The sequence below is a fragment of the Elgaria multicarinata genome, chromosome 7 (genome assembly GCF_023053635.1).
Source record: "Elgaria multicarinata webbii isolate HBS135686 ecotype San Diego chromosome 7, rElgMul1.1.pri, whole genome shotgun sequence".
In the NCBI taxonomy this organism is placed as follows: Eukaryota; Metazoa; Chordata; class Lepidosauria; order Squamata; family Anguidae; genus Elgaria; species Elgaria multicarinata.
Genome location: NC_086177.1, coordinates 8,229,109 through 8,249,517, shown reverse-complemented (window position 1 = coordinate 8,249,517; position 20,409 = coordinate 8,229,109). Strand labels below are relative to the sequence as shown.

General features: G+C 41.3%; 1 protein-coding gene across 1 annotated transcript; it reads left to right on the top strand.

Moving 5' to 3' along the window:
* Positions 1–47: 47 nt before the first annotated feature.
* On the top strand, positions 48–17,188 carry CCT5 (chaperonin containing TCP1 subunit 5). The gene is made up of 11 exons (XM_063130182.1): positions 48–210; positions 4,245–4,305; positions 4,409–4,573; positions 6,222–6,420; positions 7,598–7,790; positions 7,998–8,147; positions 8,904–9,023; positions 9,104–9,289; positions 14,872–15,009; positions 15,616–15,796; positions 16,936–17,188. The coding sequence occupies exons 1-11, from the start codon at positions 106–108 to the stop codon at positions 17,061–17,063; spliced, it is 1,626 nt and encodes a 541-aa protein (XP_062986252.1). The 5' UTR covers positions 48–105; the 3' UTR covers positions 17,064–17,188.
* The last annotated feature ends 3,221 nt before the right edge of the window (positions 17,189–20,409 follow it).

Here is a 20,409-nt window from a genome sequence, read left to right as displayed (position 1 = left end):
GCGAGAAGAAAGGGGGCGTCGTGGTCGGTGAGGAGAGCGCTTGCGCGGGGCTCTTTCTTTGCCGTTGGCCCGTCTTCGCCCGGCCTCGTGGAAGCGTCTGCCAGCATGTCGGCCATGGGGACTCTGGCGTTTGACGAGTACGGGCGGCCTTTCCTCATCCTCAAGGACCAGGATCGAAAGAGCCGCTCCACAGGCGTGGAGGCCCTCAAGGTAAATGGCGTGGCCGGGAAGAAGGCCAGCGCCTGCCGCCGCCGGCGCTTGTGGTGGTGAAGAGTTCTAGCCCAGTATTTGGGAGACGCGGGTTCGAGTGCACGTGTGAATCTCGGCTACTCGGCTTTAAGCTGCCTCACAGGCAGCTGTTGTGAGGATAATTTGGGAAAGCTCCATCGTGCGCCGCCTTGGGCCCATTGAAGGGGGGGAAATGCGGTGTAAGTGCCGGAAATATGCATAATTTTATGTATTTATTTTTATTTATTACATATTTATACTGCCCAACAGCCTAAGCTCTCTGGTAGTTTACAACTAAACCCATAAAATCCAGATTAAAACTTTAAAATCACATAAAACCAGAATAAATTATAGTCCAGGGAAAGCTTGTTTAAAAAGATACGGTTTTAGGAAGCGTTTAAAAGTTATTACATTTTCCGCCTCCTGAGCAGCACGAGGGAGGGTTTCCCAGAGGGTGGCGGCTGCTGCGATGCGCTCCTATGCGTGGCTGAACTTGCATCTGCAGCTAGTGCAGAATGCAACATAGAAGCATAGACTAGCAGAGTTGGAAGGGGCCTACAAGGCCATCGAGTCCAACTCCCTGCTTAATGCAGGAATCCATCCTAAAGCATCCCTGACAGATGGTTGTCCAGCTGTCAGGGATGATACTCAGCTAGATACTCAGTATAATATCACACACACACACACACACACTGCGGATCTTTTCCTCGCACCTCCTTTCATATTACTCCCATCTTTCTGCTCTGTCTGGGATTCCTCCTTCCCAGGGTGATCTCTTAGAGGCTGGCACCAATGGAAGTTGGAGAAGAAAGGAGAGGCGGGCTGTGGTTGATGTACAATGAACTTATTGTTCCCAAATTTAAAATGGCTCAACGTTTCGGATTCAAAAGAACCCTTCCTCAGGAGCTAAAACAAACAAATTACAAAACTGTTATTTAGTGTAAGAGAATGAGGACAACAACACCCATACAAATACGATAGAAATTCAGGATAAAACAATACAATACATCGTATTTGTATGGGTGTTGTTGTCCTCATTCTTTTATACTAAATAATGGTTTTGTATTCTGTATTTCTTTATTTACAGTCAACAGACCAATATAAAACAAGAAGATACACCATTATGTAAAACAATACAGAGTAGGGATAAAAAAGGAGTGTTACAAAATCACTAAAGATACTATATTGTTATTTATTGTTTTCTGAAAAGGGAACAGAATTGGGTTATTGGGGCCTAGCATAGTGAAAAAGGGAGGGATATATAGATAATAAAATTGCTAATCTGTGGATTTAAGCGCAATCAACATCCATAAGCATCCATAAGCGATCTGGTGCGGATGGCCAAATTCAGGAATTTGGCCACCTGCTCAGTGGTAGATTTACTGGAGTCCTGAAGTAGACTGTTTGTTTTAGCTCCTGAGGAAGGGTTCTTTTGAATCCGAACCACAGCCTGCCTCTCCTTTCTCTCCAACTTCCATTGGTGCTATTCCCTCTCACCCAGCCTCCAAGAGATCTGCCTGCGATGGATGAATCCCAGACTGAGCGGAAAGATGGGAGTAATATGAAAGGAGGTGTGAGGAAAAGACCCACAGTGAACTCTTAAAAGGATGGGGCGGGGAGAGATATTATACGTATTTCCGGCACTTACACCGCAATTTTTTTCCTTCAATGGGCCCAATGCAGTGCATGATGGAGCTTTCCCAATTATCTTCACAACAGCTGCCTATGAGACAGCTTAAGTCGAGAAAGAGAGAGCCGAGTGGCCGAGATTCACACGTGCACTCGAACCCGCGTCTGTGAGGACAACACCCATACAAATATGATAGAAATTCAGGATAAAACAACACAATACATCGTATTTGTATGGGTGTTGTCCTCATTCTTTTATACTAAATAATGGTTTTGTAATTTGTTTGTTTTAGCTCCCGAGGAAGGGTTCTTTTGAATCCGAAACGTTGAGCCATTTTAAATTTGGAAACAATAAAAAGTTCATTGTACATCAACCACAAGCACCAGATCTCTTGGAGGCACAGGCAAAATCTCCTTTAACGTTTCCTCCCCTGTTTTAAAGAAAAACCCTTCAAGCAGGGATCTGGCCTTAGTTTTCTGTTTTTATAACATCAAAACTGCCCCCCCCCCCCCCGCAGTCTTAAGTGGCACAGTCCATTCTACCATGTTATGGCTCTCTCCCACCTTATTCTGCAGCTCCTGCAGATCAGGCCACAAAAGTAAGAAAAGCCACCTATAAAAAATGAAGCATGTGGGCTCTGAGTAGGTTTAAAGTTCCTGGTTCATATCTTGTTTGTCTCTGCCACAAAACTCCCTAAGTCTGCTCATGATTTTCGTTGTTACTTTTTTTTTGTTTAATATTGTTTGGCGTTTAATTTTCTTTATGCTCTGCTACCCTGTGTTGTATTCTAATTCTTATAGATTGTTTTCTTTAAAACCTAGATAAATTGTGCTGAGAGGCCCAGCTTGAAAGGTGGTATAGAAGTACAATGCATTAAATAAATAGATATGCAACTTGATTTTAGAGCCTTGTGGAATACGGTGGAAACTATTACTGTCATCAGCAACATAGGCATAATATGGGCTTACTTCAAGGGCACTGATTAACCCCACAGACACTTTACTTGGTGGCCACCAAGGTGCACTATCCAATCCACTCTTTTCTTTTAAGTAACATATTTTTTACTGGCAGCTGGGATGGTTGTGAAAGGTTTCTGTTGGCACCGAAAACTGTGGACGCAAAAGAGTTATAAAGTGTGTTGGGGCTCAGACGCCAGCTCTGCCTTGTACTCAGTCTTTTGCATAGGTTACTTGTCCTTTGCCACTCCTACAACCGCCATTTTGTGGTGGTGCCCTGGACTGTTTATCATATTGCCAAATGTGCCCATATCCTCCAAAGATTGCTTTCTTCTAGTGAAGACAATACTGTAGACAGATGGACTAATAGTCTAACTTGGTATAGGGTAGCCTCCTAACAGTAAGGGTTTATGATGATTGGGAAAGACAAACCAAAAATAGCTTTTCAGATCTAGATGTTACCATTCCAAGTCACTCTGGTTTGTGCCTATCTTGAACAGCTTTGGCATAATATGGCACCAGTGGGCTCCTATTTTCTTTTAGCACAGCATAGGTTCACCAAATTTGTTTTGCCTCCTCCTTGTGGAGGTTCACTTGTGCCTTCTGTGCTGTCAGTAGTACAGTAGCTGCCTCTTCTTGTGCCTAGAACAGCCTTCTTTCATTTTCAGCTCCTCCCTCAAGGCCTATTTCTTTAACAAAAGCTTCTTGAATTATTATTATTATTATTATACCTAGCTTCCTGTTCACGCTATCTGTACATTGTCTTGATCCTGCTTGTCCTCCCCAAGTTTTGCCCTATTGGTTAGAACAAATTGAGAGTTTTATTTTAAACCATTTTACTCTGTGTCTCTGATCTACACTATTCTCCAAGGTATTAAAATGTTTGAATTCCAAATTGTTTGAAAAAAATCTAAGAACTACCCTATGTCTTCAATTCTAAGACGCACTTTTTTCCCATATAAACATCTCTGAAAACGGGGTGCGTCTTAGAATCGCAGATGCAATTATTATTCATAGAATCAAAGCTTTTTTTCTGTTGGTGGTACTGAAATTAGTTTGCATCTTACAGTCGATGGTGTCTTACAGTCGAAGAAATACGGTGATATCTTTAGAAAGAGTTTCCATATTCTTGAAGTCATAAAATGGTTTTTTTTAAAAAAATTCTACTGCAACCACAACTGTTCAGGGATATTTCAGGATTAAAAACTTCTCACATACATACCGATTCAATGTAAACAGAATGAAAGAAAAGTAGCTGTTCCAAAAAAATGTTGATATATAAGAAGAGTGATGGTGTTCAGTTATAGGAAATTAAGTGGAAAAAGATGCAGTGTTGCCTTTATAAAATAAGTGCTACCAATTGCATGATTGGAAAATACTGTACTTGTAGGATTTGGATAATGCTCATACTGTACTTGTGTTTCTTATAGTCTCATATAATGGCAGCCAAGGCAGTGGCCAATACACTCAGAACTTCACTTGGGCCCAATGGTAAGTATTAAGACTTTTATGTTGTAAAATTTTAAGCTTCTTGTGTTACAAGGTTTTTCTATTTATATTGAAACTTTTAAATGTCTGCTTAAATGTCTTGCAGGCCTTGATAAAATGATGGTTGACAAGGATGGTGAAGTAACTGTGACAAATGATGGTGCCACCATCCTAAATATGATGGATGTGGACCATCAAATTGCTAAACTTATGGTAGAGCTGGCAAAATCTCAAGATGATGAGATTGGAGATGGAACCACAGGAGTTGTTGGTAAGACTACCTTGTGCAAGTCTCTTACTGTAATTTTGTAATTTCAGAGGTATTTTTTTCTATAAAATACACTAAAACTGGGCAGTTAATACCAAACATATGTAAATGACGTCATATTGGGATGGTTATTTGAATATATTATTTAAATACACTTTTCGCATATTCTATTTTGATTCTTTATAAAGAAAAAATTCACCAGGTGCCACTAAAGCTATGATTGAATGAAGAATTTAGGATTGCAGGTTATAGTGGATCAGCAGCTGCGAAGGCATAGCACTTGAACCTGCTGTTACAACCTTTCATGTTATTGTCTGCAGTTCTGCATTAAAACTACCTCCATTTATGCAGCTAGAACAGGTTATGGTAACCTAGTTAGCTAGGTATAGTCACCAAGAATGTATTCAATGGGGCTTCTTCCCAGGTGAGTATGTGTAGGATTGCAGGCTAAGTCTTATACTGTGTCCATATTTTTCTTTTTGAGGTGATGTTCACATTTTACTACCTTTTCATCTGAGCAGGACTTTCTGTGAAGTAGTCTCCATCTGAAATTCGGAAGCTACTGGCTCAGTTCACACAACAACGATGGTGTAATAACTCCACTGTGGAGTTTTTACTCCACCTTTGAGAAAAGTGTTGTCTGGAGGGAAAACTCCACCCCATGGTGAATTTTTAAAAACAATAACACACTCCACCCTGAATCTCCATGCTGTGCAGAGTAGAGTTCCTGCATAACTGTTGTGTTCCATGTTGTCTGGAGGGATCCATGAAGTTACCTGTAGAGTTGAGTGGAGTTTCCCAGTGGCCTGCAAGCGTGGTGAAAGGAGGGGGTGTTGCTCTAGGAGAGCCTTTGGGATTGTTTTTTGCAGCAGTGGCTGATGGGATACCATTGGGAGGACTGGGGGAAGAAAGAGGGCAGAGAAACTGTCAATCAAGTGCTGCGTTGATTGCGCTCCACAGGAGGCCACACACACACACACACACACACACACACAGAGTGGTGGAGTTGGAACATGTTGTGTAGTGAGTAACACCTACAAACTCCACCGTTGAGTGGAGTTTTCCCACTGAGTGGAGAAAAGTGTTGTGTGAACTGAGCCACCATGTGAGAGAAAATACTTGAAAATGAATTGAGTATTATTTAATGTTCTGTTAAAAAGAACTGGCGCTAGACACTGTCATTTTGCACACCTTGTGCCTGTGCTTGGAGATGGTATGTGGCTGTTCATGGCATCTGATAAAGTGGCTAGTTCAAGAAATTGGTTATACAATACCTTAAAATTGTGGGTTTTTTTTAAAAAAAATAGTGTATGGTTGGTTAACTGCTACATTTACCAGCAAAAGCCTTATAAATAGCTACTTACCTAGTCACTTTTAGCAGGTAAATGATTGCCCAGTTTCCTGTCAAGGAAGTTCTTGTAAAACTGGAAGAATTGACTTTTTTTTAAAGACAGTTGATCTTCCAGAAATGATTCTCATGGACATATGTTGGCAGGTGGGCTAGTGAAAGCGTTTGCAGTCTTCCTGGCTTTCTGTTTAGGAATTGAGATTTCTCTCGAGGTAAATCTCAATATATAAGAAGATACGGGCATGGGAGGAGAAGAAATTTCCTAAATAGGCACAACTTTTTCTTATACATTTGTTTCTGTAGTTCTTGCAGGTGCACTATTGGAACAGGCAGAGCACTTATTGGATCGTGGTATTCATCCTATCAGAATAGCAGACGGTTATGAACAGGCTGCTCGCATTGCCATTGAAAACTTGGACAAGATCAGTGACAGTTTTCCTGTTGATCCAGAGAACACTGAGCCTCTCATTCAGACGGCAAAGACAACTCTAGGCTCTAAAGTGTAAGTATACGATTGGGAGTATCTTAAAATTGATAGCTAATTCTCATCACTATCTAAAAAGGTAGCTAGTTCTTAAAAAAGAGTTGTTAGGAAACCGTCTGTGTTCAGATTCTCTGGGAATGAACAAAACATTAAATGTGGAAACTAGCTTGGTTCTCTAATTAGGACAGACCCATGGAGGCCGTGAAGTTCTGAGCCACTCCTAGCTAGGCAGCCTCGCATATATATTGAAGTCCCCAAGCACAACAAGCTGGGGAGATTCCAGTACCTCCCTGGGACCATCCCAGCTGGCTCTACATGGGGCTCATTCACTCTCTCACTGGGCGATGTGGGAAACATGGGGCTCACAGGATTCATTCCCCATCATTGTGCCACCCAGAAGAATAGTGCTGATCAGTGAGAGGATAACAACTCTCTCGGTGTTGCAGCATAGATGGAAGGGTGGGCAGCAGTAGCTGCTCAGTTTCTCTCTAGATAGCACTAGATGGCCCCTGCCACGGTGCTTGGGCTAAAGTGAACAAGCAAAAGGCAGTATGAGCAGCTGCCAGTTTTGCTTCGCTTGCTGGCTCCCCTGCATCTTGAACTCCCAGGGCTCAGAGGATTTCCATTAGGCTTTCTGGCTAGGGCGTTCCCTTTGCTCTGTTCCACCCTCTGCTCCAGGGCAGGACAAGGAAGGTGAGATTACTGTTTACTCTTCTCCTGTTGATCAATTTTCTTCACCAGCAGCAACTGTGCTGAATATTGCTTTTACTTCAAAATAGAACTACAATATTCAGCACACTTAAAAAAATAATTATGGAACAATCTCCCTGAGGAGAGACCCGCCTGGCACCAATACTGTTATCTTTTTGGCGCCAGGTCAAGATTTTTCTTTGCTCCCGGGCATTTAACAGCGTAGGTTGTTAACTATCTTTGGCCTGGCTGAGAGTTTAAAAATTGTTTTAAATGTTAGCTGTTTTTATATTTTTACGGTTTTAAATTTTGTATGTTTATTTTTAATGTCCTGGTTTTTTTAATCTTTGCAAACCACCCAGAGAGCTTCAGCTATGGACGGTATATAAATGCAATAAATAAAATAAATAAAAAAGTGCTAAAGGAGTGTGTAGTTTGCTCCTATTTGATGTTACTTATTTTTGTTTATCTGAATAGCTGAAATGAAGCTTCCTTTTGTGTTTAGAATCAATCGTTGCCACAGACAAATGGCAGAAATAGCTGTAAATGCAGTACTAACTGTGGCAGATATGGAACGTAGAGATGTTGATTTTGAGCTGATTAAAGTCCAAGGCAAAGTTGGTGGTAGACTGGAAGACACCCAGCTAATAAAAGGTGTGATTGTGGACAAAGACTTCAGCCATCCACAAATGCCTAAAGTGAGTAATCTTTTTGATTAGTGATTGGATGTTTGTAATTAAAGTAGTTAAATCTTGGATTTGCTGCTTTATTTTATGGACCTATAATACTTATTAATTAATTAATTTTTAAAACACACGCGGTTTGTTCTTGTGGAACTATTAATGTTTTGTCATTAAAGTTGATGAGGTTATTGCATTGTTAAAATGTAACCCCTCTTCCACCAGGAAGTCAAAGATGCTAAAATTGCAATTTTGACTTGCCCATTTGAGCCTCCTAAGCCGAAAACGAAACATAAGCTTGATGTTACATCTGTTGAAGACTACAAGGCATTGCAGCAGTATGAGAAGAATAAGTTTGATGAGATGGTGAAACAGGTTAGAATGATATGTACTTGTTTTTTGGGCTTGTAAATAGTTTTGAAAATCAGTATCTCTGTTCTAACTAATCTTAATGCTCTTGCCAAATGATACCTTAATCATTTTACTAAAAGAGTGACTTATTGTACTCAGTGCTGAATAAATTCAAACCTTAAAATTAAATGCCTGCACCTTCTCTATCCAAATTTTCCACCGACAGAAGTTGAATACTAGGATTCTTATAAAATATCGTGTCTGGATACATCAGCATAATTCTGATTTTACTAGGCATGGGGAAGGGAATATGCTTTGCAGGTCACTAGCGCTCTTGTGCCTAAAAGGAAATTAAACTGCGTTGCTAGAATTTGAAAATGTAATCTCCATTTCCAATACGAAACTTAAATCTGGGTGGCTCTTCATTGCTGCATTGTTTTCTGAATTGTATCTGGCAATTTAATGATGACAGTATTTGGGGTGAAATCCTATATACTATTCAAGTGATGAGACTTTTTCCTCCACTCTTGTGCCCCCGCTCCAAATTTCAATTTCCTCTCCGTCTGAAGCCCCTGCCTCACTCTTCTGATGGAAATAGTTCTATCAGCTGAAGCACTTAAATAGATTCCACCCATGGTCTGGGAGTAGTTAGATTTGAAGTTAAGTGGCTATGTATAATCGCTATCTAGAAAGGAATTCTGTGTATTTCACGTAAGCTAAACTCAACATTTTTACAGGAAAAGGCAGAATAAAAATAAATATATATATGTGTATACTTAGATCAAAGACACTGGTGCAAACCTCGCTATTTGCCAGTGGGGATTTGATGATGAGGCCAATCACCTACTGCTTCAGAATGAGTTGCCTGCTGTTCGCTGGGTTGGGGGCCCTGAAATAGAAGTAAGTATGAGTTCCTCACTATTCCTGATGTGTCCTGAGTTTGTTTCTCCTTTCTCACAGCTTTATCTTGTTACTTTCAGTTGATCGCCATTGCAACCGGAGGCCGCATTGTACCTCGTTTCTGTGAGCTCACACCTGAAAAACTAGGTTTTGCTGGCATTGTCAGAGAAATTTCATTTGGAACAACAAAAGACAAAATGCTTGTAATTGAGCAGTGTCAGAATTCCAGAGCTGTGACCATCTTCATTAGAGGTGGAAATAAAATGGTGAGTGATTTTAATATTATTGGATAGCTTGTCCAGCAGTTGTTTTCCACTTCGTTAAATATTTTTACCGTTTAGCTTCTGATTTGCCTTAGTATGAATTCCTGTGTTGTGGCAAGAACAAGAACATTCTTCAGTATGAATGTGTACTTATTGGCAACTGAAGAAAAGTATTCAAAGTTCAAACAAAGTCCATGGCAAAGCATTAGAGACTTTGGGGTTGGGTTACCATTCTAATTAGTAAATTTCCCTTTCAGTTCATTTAAGGCAGATAATCATCAGTGAAAGTGTGGTGACATGTTCAACAAAAGGAGTATTCTGTTTGATGTGCAACTTGCATCGAAAGCATTTCTTCACTTCCATTTCTTTGCTGTTCACCTTATTAACCTTATTGGCATACTTTATTGATAAAGTTGGTAGGATTGCAAGGACATGTCCTTTTGAGGCAGTGGAAATTCAGTTTCTATCTCCAGTTAAGGTCAGAGTAACCAGATCTGTCACTTGAACATTCTGGCTAGACTCTTCAAATCCTCACACTGTATCTCCCCAAGCCAAATTTCACACTTTGAGCCTTCCTAACTAACTGATGCTTGAAAATATGTATTAATGGGATAAATGTATATTGAGTCTTCATTTGCCTTTCTGGATGTTAGAAAGAATGGCAGGCTGTCTCACCTTTCCAGGCCATGCTTCTGTAATTCTGCAGGGAGAGTCTGTTTAGTAGATGGTGGCTTGGATCCAAAGCTGCTGTTGCACAACCAGAATGCAGCCCCCCCCGACCCCTCCTGGGACTGGTTTCTGCAAGGGGGGGTGCGTTCACACTACATTCAACACAGTTCTGGAGAGTCCTTTGACCCACAGCATTTGAGAGGGCATGCAGCTGCACCAAGTAGGCTTGGGAGAAAAGCCTTGCCCAAGTTCATTTCTGTTTGTACTTCTTTAGATCCAAGCCAGTTTACTGCATTCCTTTGCATTTCAACGTTTGACACAATATGGCCTAACTCGTGCTGTGCCATAAATCCCTGACCCTTACCTTTGTCCCTCTTCTTTCCACTGTCAAATCTTTTTATTCTCTACATTTCAGACTTACCAGGATGTGATTACTGATCTGGGAGTTGCCCACGCTGCCCCATTTTCTCTTGGTAGCTAGGCAATTCACAATGTCATAGTTCTTCCATCCTACCCTTATTCCCAGTTGAAACTCCCAGCTTCTGTACATAGCCTGGCATAAGCTCTGCTTCACTTGAGCCGCCCTCTTCATTTTGATGCTGAGCTGCACTGTGCTCCTTCTATAAGTCTAGTTTTGGTCCTAGCTGGCAATGTGCCTTCACAGGGCTGGATGTGTTTCAGAAAAGATGGCTGCATCACAACTGGCCCACAAATCTTCAGCCCCAAGAAGCCACCAAATTGTAATGGGGAAAATAAGCCATGTCACTAGATTCTTCCACTACTTTAATGTAACTAGTCTGGTGGCTGCCTCCACATATATACCATGCTGGTGGGAGTAAAGGGGCTTCCCTGTATTTCAATGTGCTGAAAGCATAATATTTCTCTACGATAATTAGCATTTTGAATGTTAGTGAGCAGACCCTTGGCAGAAACATAATTTTTCTTGAGAGAGGAGGAAGTGCAGCAGAACTTTGGATTCAACCCATTATTTTTGTGCTTCATTGCGTCTGTTAACACAGACAGAAGTCATTTGAGAAGGGGCGGTGTGATTCCTTAAAACAACCGCTCAATTCTTTACATGTCTACTCAGAATAAGTCTGCTTGAATTCAATTAGGGTTGCTCTTAAGTAAATCAATATAGGATTGCAGCTCAAATTCGTTTTTGCAGTTTGTGCTGCCTTAGGAAACAGGATGGGATTGAAGCAAGATTAAGCCACTAAAAAGAATGAAAAACGGTCATGTGTAACTTTGATCAAAATGGTAGTTATAGGAGGACGAAAGGGAGTGTTGGCCAGGAAGAAGATGGGGCCATTATAAGAGTAATGTGAGGCAGAGGGTTTTGAGGCAGTAGTGGGGCAATGATGATTGGAGGGACAGCAATTTGGACCCTTTTTCACTTTGCCCCCAAGCCTTGGTAACTTTGGAAGCTTTCCCTGCAGTCTCCTCAGGTATGTGGCTGCTCTTAATGTATGTCAGGTCAGCTAATGGGAAGGTATGTGTTGTCTCTGACCTAATTGTGGAAGAGCATACCAACTTTGCTTGGATCATGGAATCCTGATTGGATGAAAGTGGAGATGTTAACCTATTCCAAATGTATCCTCTTGAATTGGGAAGAAAGAAGGAGCAGGAGTAGCCCTGGTTTATAGGGATTCAATCTCTCTGATCAGGTATTATTATTTATTTATTTATTTATTTATTTATTTATTTATTTATTTATATAGCACCATCAATGTACATGGTGCTGTACAGAGTAAAACAGTAAATAGCAAGACCCTGCCGCATAGGCTTACATTCTAATAAAACCATAATAAAACAATAAGGAGGGGAAGAGAAAGTAAACAGGCACTGGGTAGGGTAAAACTAACAGTATAAAGTCAGAACAAAATCAAGTTTTAAAAGCTTTAGGAAAAAGAAAAGTTTTTAGTTGAGCTTTAAAAGCTGCGGTTGAACTTGTAGTTCTCAAATGTTCTGGAAGAGCGTTCCAGGCATAAGGGGCAGCAGAAGAAAATGGGCGAAGCCGGGCAAGGGAAGTAGAGACCCTTGGGCAGGCGAGAAACATGGCATCAGAGGAGCAAAGAGCACGAGCGGGGCAATAGTGTGAGATGAGAGAGGAGAGATAGGAAGGAGCTAGATAGTGAAAAGCTTTGTAGGTCAACAGGAGAAGTTTATATTGGATTCTGAAGTGAATTGGAAGCCAATGAAGAGATTTCAGAAGTGGAGTTACATGGTCAGAGCGGCGAGCGTTTGTGCCTGTTATTGGGTACCCGAGACACGATTGGGATTTTGCTGGTGCACTATTCACCCTGCTACCAACACTGACTGTGGTGGTCTCAAGCATTGAATCAACCTCAAAGTTTGTGGTCTTAGAGGACTTGAACATTCACTCCATGATTAACTTGTTGGGTATGGCTCAGGATTTGTTACTCGCCATTGGCCTGTTTCAAAAGTATATCTGGCTTAGCACATCTAGAAGGACGCATTAGATTTGATTTTCTGTACTACACATGGAGGAAAAGAGAATCAATTGTGGCTCCATTGGCTTGGAGGGATCATTACTTGATCAAGTTGAAGCTTCCAGCTACCTGTAACTTCTGCAGAGATGGAGGACTGTGAAGATCTGACTTTGGAGGCTGATGGAGAGCCGCCTTAGTGTAAGCTCTGGTGTGCAAGAGCTGGAACCTTTGAAGGTCCACTGTGGCCAATTTGTTGTACATTTTCCAGATAAAAGTTGTTTGTATCTGTTCCAACTTAGATGCCGTAGTTTTGACAGAATCTGATATGGATGGAGCTAGTCTAGTCATGTTGTTATGGATACTTTTCAGCTTTCACAGCCTGAGGTCATGAGCAAACGACTTAGAGGTTTAAACCTTGTCATAAGTTTCTTTCTCATCCATGCTATTGAATTCTGCCAGGATTGGAGACAACCTTGGAAGATAGTTAATGCATCTTTGAGGGACCATATAGTTACTGCTGCTTTAAAGAAGGCAGTGATGAGGTCAGTATTAAAGAAACCAAATTCAGATTCAACCTGTTGGGATAATTACTACCTAGTTTAATCTTCCATTCTTTGGCAAGTTGTTAGGGCACTTGGTGCCTTCTCAACTCCAAATAGTGTTGGATACTGCTGATTATTTAGATCCATTTCTATCTAGTTTCAGCCCTGCTTTTAGAATAGAAACAGCCTTGATTAACATGGTAGATGACTTATGCTGGGAAATGGAGGGGTGGTGAGTGCAACCCTGTTGGTTTTCCTGGATCTCTTGGTGGCTTTCAGTATCATTGACCATAGTACCCTTTCTGGATTGGGCTTGCGAGACACAATGTTATGGTGGCTTTAGTCCTTCCTAGAAGATTGGTGTCATAAGGTTGTGCTGGGGGACCATTGTTCTAACTCATGGCCATCGGCTTAAGGGCTGCTGCAAAGGCTATCTTGTGCCATATGCTACATTGGAGTATAAAACACATGGGCCACAGGCTACCCCCAAAGTCCTTTCTAGTGCTTCCCCAAGACCCCCCACCATCTGCTGCAGTCACTTAAAAAAACAAGGGTTAAGGCCCATTGCAAAGCTTTGTTTCCCTACATCTGGGTATGGTCTAGGAATTGAGCTTCTATAGCAAGGAAGGCTCCTAGAAGGCTACCACATAAAGGCTTGCTGCTGCTGCCAGAAGGCAGAGCTAAGTACAGTTCCCCCCCACCCCACCCCGAAATTGTAAGAATGAAAGCAGGGAGGGGACTGAAAAGAAATTGCTTTATAAGATGTATAGGGTGGGATAAAAAAGAATAAAATATATGAGAAAAATAGGATGAAATAAAATGTATCTGCAGAGAAGTGTGTGTATATGCCTTGTCTGTGTGGGTGCACTTACATGGTTCCCAGCCCTATATCTGACATAAGATATGACCCTTGGGGGCAAAAAGGTTGTGCACCATTCGTCTTCATGAAACAGCTGGGGAAATTATTTGGAGGTCTGGGCTGAGGTCATCAGTATGCTGATAACATGCAGCTCTACCTGCCATTTTCATCCTTGCATCCCAGGGAAACTGTGGAACTCTTGAACTTGTGTCTGGAGGTGTTTTTGGAATGGGTGAGGGTGAACAAGCTGGTGGAGACTTGAAACTGGTCCTAGATGGGGTTTTACTCCCCTGGAATGATCAAGTATGGTGTTTGGGAGCTCTCCTGGACTCAATGCTATCTGAGGAAGCTCAGGTGGCGGCGATGGGCATGACTAGTCAAACAGGTATACAGATTGCAAGTTCAGAAACTTTATCAAGTGGTAAAAAAATGTGCCCACTCAAGGAGTAGGTGTTCAGTTTTTGGACCATGTAACATGTAGATTATACCCACTGCACCTGCTTTCCAGTGTACTTCTTGAGCCCAAATTAAAATGTTAGAATTGGCCTTTAAAGTCCTAAATGGTTTGGTTCCAGGTTAACTGAAGGACTGCCTTCACTCATACCAGCCTGTTCGTACTCCACATCAGAGGCTCTGCTTGTGCGCCCACCTGTCAGTGATTAGGCTGGCTGGCATAAAGCATGGGACCTTCTTGGTAGTAGCCCCCGCTTGTAGCACTCCCAATTTATGTCCACCAGGCACCATCATTATAGGTTTTCAGGTGGTTCCTAAGGACTTACCTACTTAGCTTAGCCAATAATTGAATTAACACATTATTGGGTGCTGTGGTGGATATGCTATTGGTTTTAATTGTTCATTTTGATTCCCCCGCTTGCTTTATTCTGTCCCATGGTTTTAGATTTTGTATGGGAGGTTTACCTTAGAATGCGGTGTATAAATGTTTAAGTTAAATCAGTCAATACTGCTGTTCAAGTATTGTATGCTTTGGGGGATTTTCTGTTTTCATTGGAAACTGGTATAATCAACATTTTGTATATTTCCATTTGCTTCCTATAATTGAAGATAATTGAAGAAGCTAAACGATCCCTTCATGATGCATTGTGTGTGATCAGGAATCTTGTTCGTGACAACCGCATTGTTTATGGCGGAGGTGCTGCTGAGATTTCCTGTGCGCTGGCTGTTAGTGAAACTGCAGATAAGGTAAAAAAAAATGAAAAGAAAAAAGTGAACATTGATCTGTGCATTGCGCTAATCAACTTTCCATTGAACAGATGCAGAATCATAGGTGCCGTAATACTGCACTGCAGATTTAGTTTTGCTTGTACTCGTAGTTTCTGGAGAAGCACCTGCAAACAGCAGTGTCCTACTCGCCTCAGTATATTTGTAGTCATGAAATAATATGTCAGACAGGGTGCAACCAAATTTGTGTTGCATATCATTTTACGATACATGATGGTCATATGAAAAATACACAACTCTTCATTGTGATGATGATAACAGTTCAGAAGTACAGTTTTTTAATGTGGAAAAGAGTAATTCTCCTTTGTACAATGTAAAATGTGTGCACCTGTACTTTCTAAAGAGAATAAGTGAATTTAAGATGTTTAAATGGTGTAAAAAAAGCAAAGTACTATGCAGTTGAAAGTTGAGTTGCACAGCTCATGGGCAGTAGATTCTTGTGAAGAGCTTTTGCCTACAGCATTTGTCATCTTCTAAAAAGCAGTATAATCTGTTCAAACGTTAAGCTGTAACAGGACCTCTTTCCAGACACTTCTTATGCTTGAGTTCTGATCTTTACTCTCCTAGTGCCCATCGCTGGAGCAATATGCCATGAGAGCTTTTGCTGATGCCCTTGAAGTTATCCCAATGTCTCTCTCTGAGAATAGTGGAATGAATCCCATACAGACCATGGCTATGGTGCGGGCTCGGCAAGTGAAGGAAAACAACCCTGCTCTGGGCATCGATTGTTTACGCAAAGGGACAAATGGTAAGAACTTTGCTGCGTTGGGAGTGCTAGCATTGTTTTCAGATGTGTCTGTGAGTGGAACAATAGTTTGAATAGGAGCTCTCTAATATGCATAATTATGTAGAAACAAATCCATGAATGCCTTTATCATTCTGTGCTTGCCTTTCCCCACCAAAAATGGGGAAACTGAATTTCATAAAAGACTCCTTGCCTTTTGAGCCCTTGACATTCCAGGGAGGAGATTGTAGTCCCGCCCCATGTGTTTTTTCCTTCAGATCTTTCTAGCCCTTTGACTGTAGCAACCATTGGTTTGAATGCACAGGCTGGATGGATCCTTCTGGAGTCTGCAAATAAATCCTATTTGAATTGTTTCAACCACTTTTTTTTTACAAAAATGATTTGTAAAATATTATTCCTTGCATATATCAATACTTTTTGATTTAAGCTTAGTTTAAAAGCTGTGGTATAGTCAGTCCTTAAGACAGCAGCCACATAGATAAACTGGTGAGGTTTAGGACTCAGTTGTGTGTTTTCTGTTTTCTTGTCTTCTCTTGGAAAATATAACGTGACTTGAAGGCTCAGTTCAGACAGCACGTTTCTCAACAGTGGTTTTAGAACTACACAGTGGAGTTTTTACACCACTGTTGAGAAATGTGTTGTCTGTTGGGAAAATGCCATGCAACGGTGGAGGGTTTTTTGTTTGGAAAACACTCCATGCAGAATATCCACGCTGTGCAGAGGAGAGTTCCTGCACAACCATTGTGTTGCATGTCGTGTGGAGGGCTCTGAGTTTTCTGTTGCATTTTTTTCCACTGGCTATAGAGTTCCCTGGCAAGAGTGGTGAAAGGAGTGAGTGCTGCTCTAGGAGAGCTGCCAGGATTGGTTGTTTTGTTTTGTTTTTGCAGCATGGACTGGGGGAGGAGAGAGGGTGGAGGAACTGTCAATCAAACATCACAATGGATTTTACTCAACTCCGCAGCGGTAGCCCACAGTCCCACAACAGTGGAGTTAGAATATGTTGTGTGGGGAGTATCTCCTAAAAACTCCATCTTTGAGTGGAGTTTTCATACTGCGTTGACTAATGTGTTGTCTGAACTGAGCTGAACAGTGCTTTTATTTTGAGTGGATATAATATTTTCAGATGTCTTCTCTCTTGGCAGATATGAAGGAACAACATGTCATAGAAACTTTAATTGGCAAAAAGCAACAGATCTCTCTGGCCACTCAGATGGTTAGAATGATTCTGAAGATTGATGATATTCGCAAGCCAGGTGAATCTGAAGAATAAAAGTATAAAACCTGGAATGTTGTAACTTCAGTGGCTACATCAACAGGATTCCAACTTTTTTCCCCATAGGCTGTTTTTGTTATACTTATTTAGATCAATAAATTACTATTGTAGCTTCATCTCTACTTCATAAATGTCATTGTGGATTTTCTTAAGGTATACCATATTTAATCTTTCCTTATACACAGGTGTTCTGGGAAGAAAGCTTAAATTATTGCCATTCCTTGTAGCCCTTCTTTGCTGTCTAGCTCTTCATATTGGTACTATTATTAATGTAGTTTGTGTAACTATCTCCCCCCCCCCTAAATTTCTGGAATTTAGCATGGATTGTAGTCGAGTGGGCTCTTAGGGATTGTAATTGGGTGGAATTAAAACTTAAAATTTCAAGTGCATGGACTTCAAAAGTTCAGTGAAACAGAGGATACTTATGAAAAGAGAGGTTCTGAAATAGGGTGTCATACTTGGTCCTTTTCATTTTGTCATACTTGGTCATTTTCATATATTCCTGCAGTCTTGATGTTTTCCTTGGGGCTGGCAGATTGTATGTGAATAATTTCATAATATGAGGGTGATAAGCACTGTCATTGCCACCTTTGTTTCTTGGCCCAGCTACCATCAACATTGTGCAAATTCACAGGTTCCTATCAGGCAATCTTCACGATAGTTTTAAATGACAATTTTTTCCCCAAACTTAACTGCTTCTGTATACCTAGAGTGTCTCCTGATTATGTAGAAGCCACTAGGTTATTTTGGGGTTGCCCCATTTCATTTCCAAACTAATAAGACAAACAGCCACCTGAGTTTTCTATTAAAAGAGCAAATGGGACCTGCAACAAAGTGTTGCAGAGTGGAGCTCAGTGTTCCAACTAGCCATGGCCTGTTCCAACCACCCGTACACCTTTCCCCTCCCCTTTCCCAGTTTCCCTTGTTTTTTCTCCAACAGGCACTTGGCATTGTGTAATCACCTAGCATGCATTTATCCTCATTCGGCTGTTTGGGTTCTTTTTGCCTTCTTAGTTCCCCCACTAAATACTTCATTTTATACTTCTGCATATTTCAGGGTTCCCTCCAACCATGCTGTTATCTCATTCTTATTTCAATGGCTACAATCCTGTTGCCACTCACCAGATGAGTTTGCTATTAGAAGAAGTGGCGATGCCTTTCTAAAATACATAAATTACTGTACTTGGTGCTGCCTTTAATTTTGAAGCTCTGGGTACTTGAATTTATTGAGAAGGAGGGCATGGCTCAGTGAGGAAACACACGCTTTGCATTTTAGGAGGGCCCAGGTTCAATCCCTGTTGTCTCCGCTTAAAATGATATTGAATGGGAGAGCTTGGAAAGGCCTGAAAGTGGAGAGCCACTGTCTAGATCAGGATAGATGGTCATGGACTGGATAAGCCAGTATGTAAGTCAACTGCATATTCATGTTTGTATAGCTCGTGCTTGTGATTCTGGTTTCCTGTAGTGTATTGGGAACAGACGGCTACTTTGACATGTTCATCTAGCAAAGTGTATATAGTTTTACAAAATGATGTGGGTCCCTATAGGACTGAAGATTATTGTGACATTTGTAAAATGAATGTGGTTGCAGTTGATACATCTCAAGGATTATTAACATTTTTAGCAGGTTATTTTATAAAAGGTTTATCTGGGTCTCATGACCTATCTTTCTGAATGGCTCAAATATTCTATAATATTTGTATTTGTCTTCATAATACCTCTCTTGAGGTGGATATCTTTTCTGTTCTACACATGGAAAACTAAAGTACTGATAGCAATTTGCCCAAATTGTGAGCCAATAGCAGAGAGACGGGACATATTCCTAGACCTTTCAAGTCCAATTCTCTATCGTGAATCTAAGGAACTGTTACTATGCAGGTCTCTACATTTTTATTTCATCTCCCATTGTCTTTTGCCTCTCCTGTCTATATGAAACCACGGATATTTGGAGATATATCATTTGTGTGTTGATGATATCTAGCTCTATTTCTCATAATTAAGGTAGGTGAGGTTGTGGAAATGGGATGGACTGGAAGAGAGCTAATAAATTGAAGCTCAGTCCTGACAAGGCAGGGGGTACTGCTGGTGTGTGGTCATATGACAAAGGAGGAGGTGATCAACCTGCTCTGGATAGGGTTATGGTTCACCTGGGCTGGTTGTGCTAATTGATCAATTTAAAGTCTTCTTGAAAACTTCAATTCAGAATACTGGTAACGGAGTGACCCAATGAGCTGGTTTATATGTAGTAGTGGCAAACTGTGGGTTTATTTTTATTTATTTATTTATTGAATTTTTATATCGCCCACTAGCTGAAGCTCTCTCTTATTAACATATAATTAGTAGCTAGATGAAATGTAGGTTGCTTAACCCACAATTAACCTATAGTGTTAGGGTTCAGATGTCATAACTCCCAATTGTGGATTGAATATGGAACTAGGCTGCATGCCTAGCATGTGCTGTGGCAAATCTGTCCTGCTTGACTGCTGCAGACTCTTGAGTGCAGGGCTAACATAGAAGCAATGCAATGAAGCCAGCATACAGGTTTCTATCCAGTGGGGTTCAGGTTAATACCAGAATGGGCCAGATTAACAGGCAGAGGTGCAATCAGATACATTTTGCAGTCTAAAGGCAGAGGCAATAAGGAGTCCAAAGTTCAATAACATGGAGCATCAATCAAGGCAAGAACGGTGTTGCTCTAACACTGGCTAGGTCTACACTGAGGGCTTTTAACTCCAAAGCCTGCTGTGCCCCACCCAGAGCTCAGCTGCAGCAATCAAAGCTCTCTGTTCAGAGCCCTACTCCTGAGGAGTCCTCTGCAAGCACTCTTTCTCACAGGGCCCTACTGGCCTGTCGCTTGAGGGGATGATAGACCTTGGGGCCAGAGGACTGTTTGGCTTCTGCCTCAGAGACAGAGTATCCTGACAAGGATGGACGTGTAACCATCACCCATGAGGACCCAGGCTCCTGCTGGTCTGGTGGCAGTACCTGATCTGGAATACCCTGGGTCTCTAGGGACTCCAGCTCCCCTGAGCAGGACTCCTCCAGTAGAGGCACAACAAAAAATGGAATTAACCCATGAACAGTCCCTAAATAACATTTCTCACCAGTTTGGAAACAGCTTTGCTAATTATTACTCTGCTTCTGAGCACAATTGAAAGTGCTGTTGCTTGTGCTCTAAAAATTTTCTGCAGCTTGTACCTAAAGGACTATCACTTTCCAGATACTGCCCAAGTGATAAGCCTAGGCTTTTTTTCATTATAAAAAGCCCCAGTTCATTATTGATAGGTATATTAGCAGTTAAAGAAAATTGGCAAGAAGTAGAGCATCCAAATGTCTGCAGCTG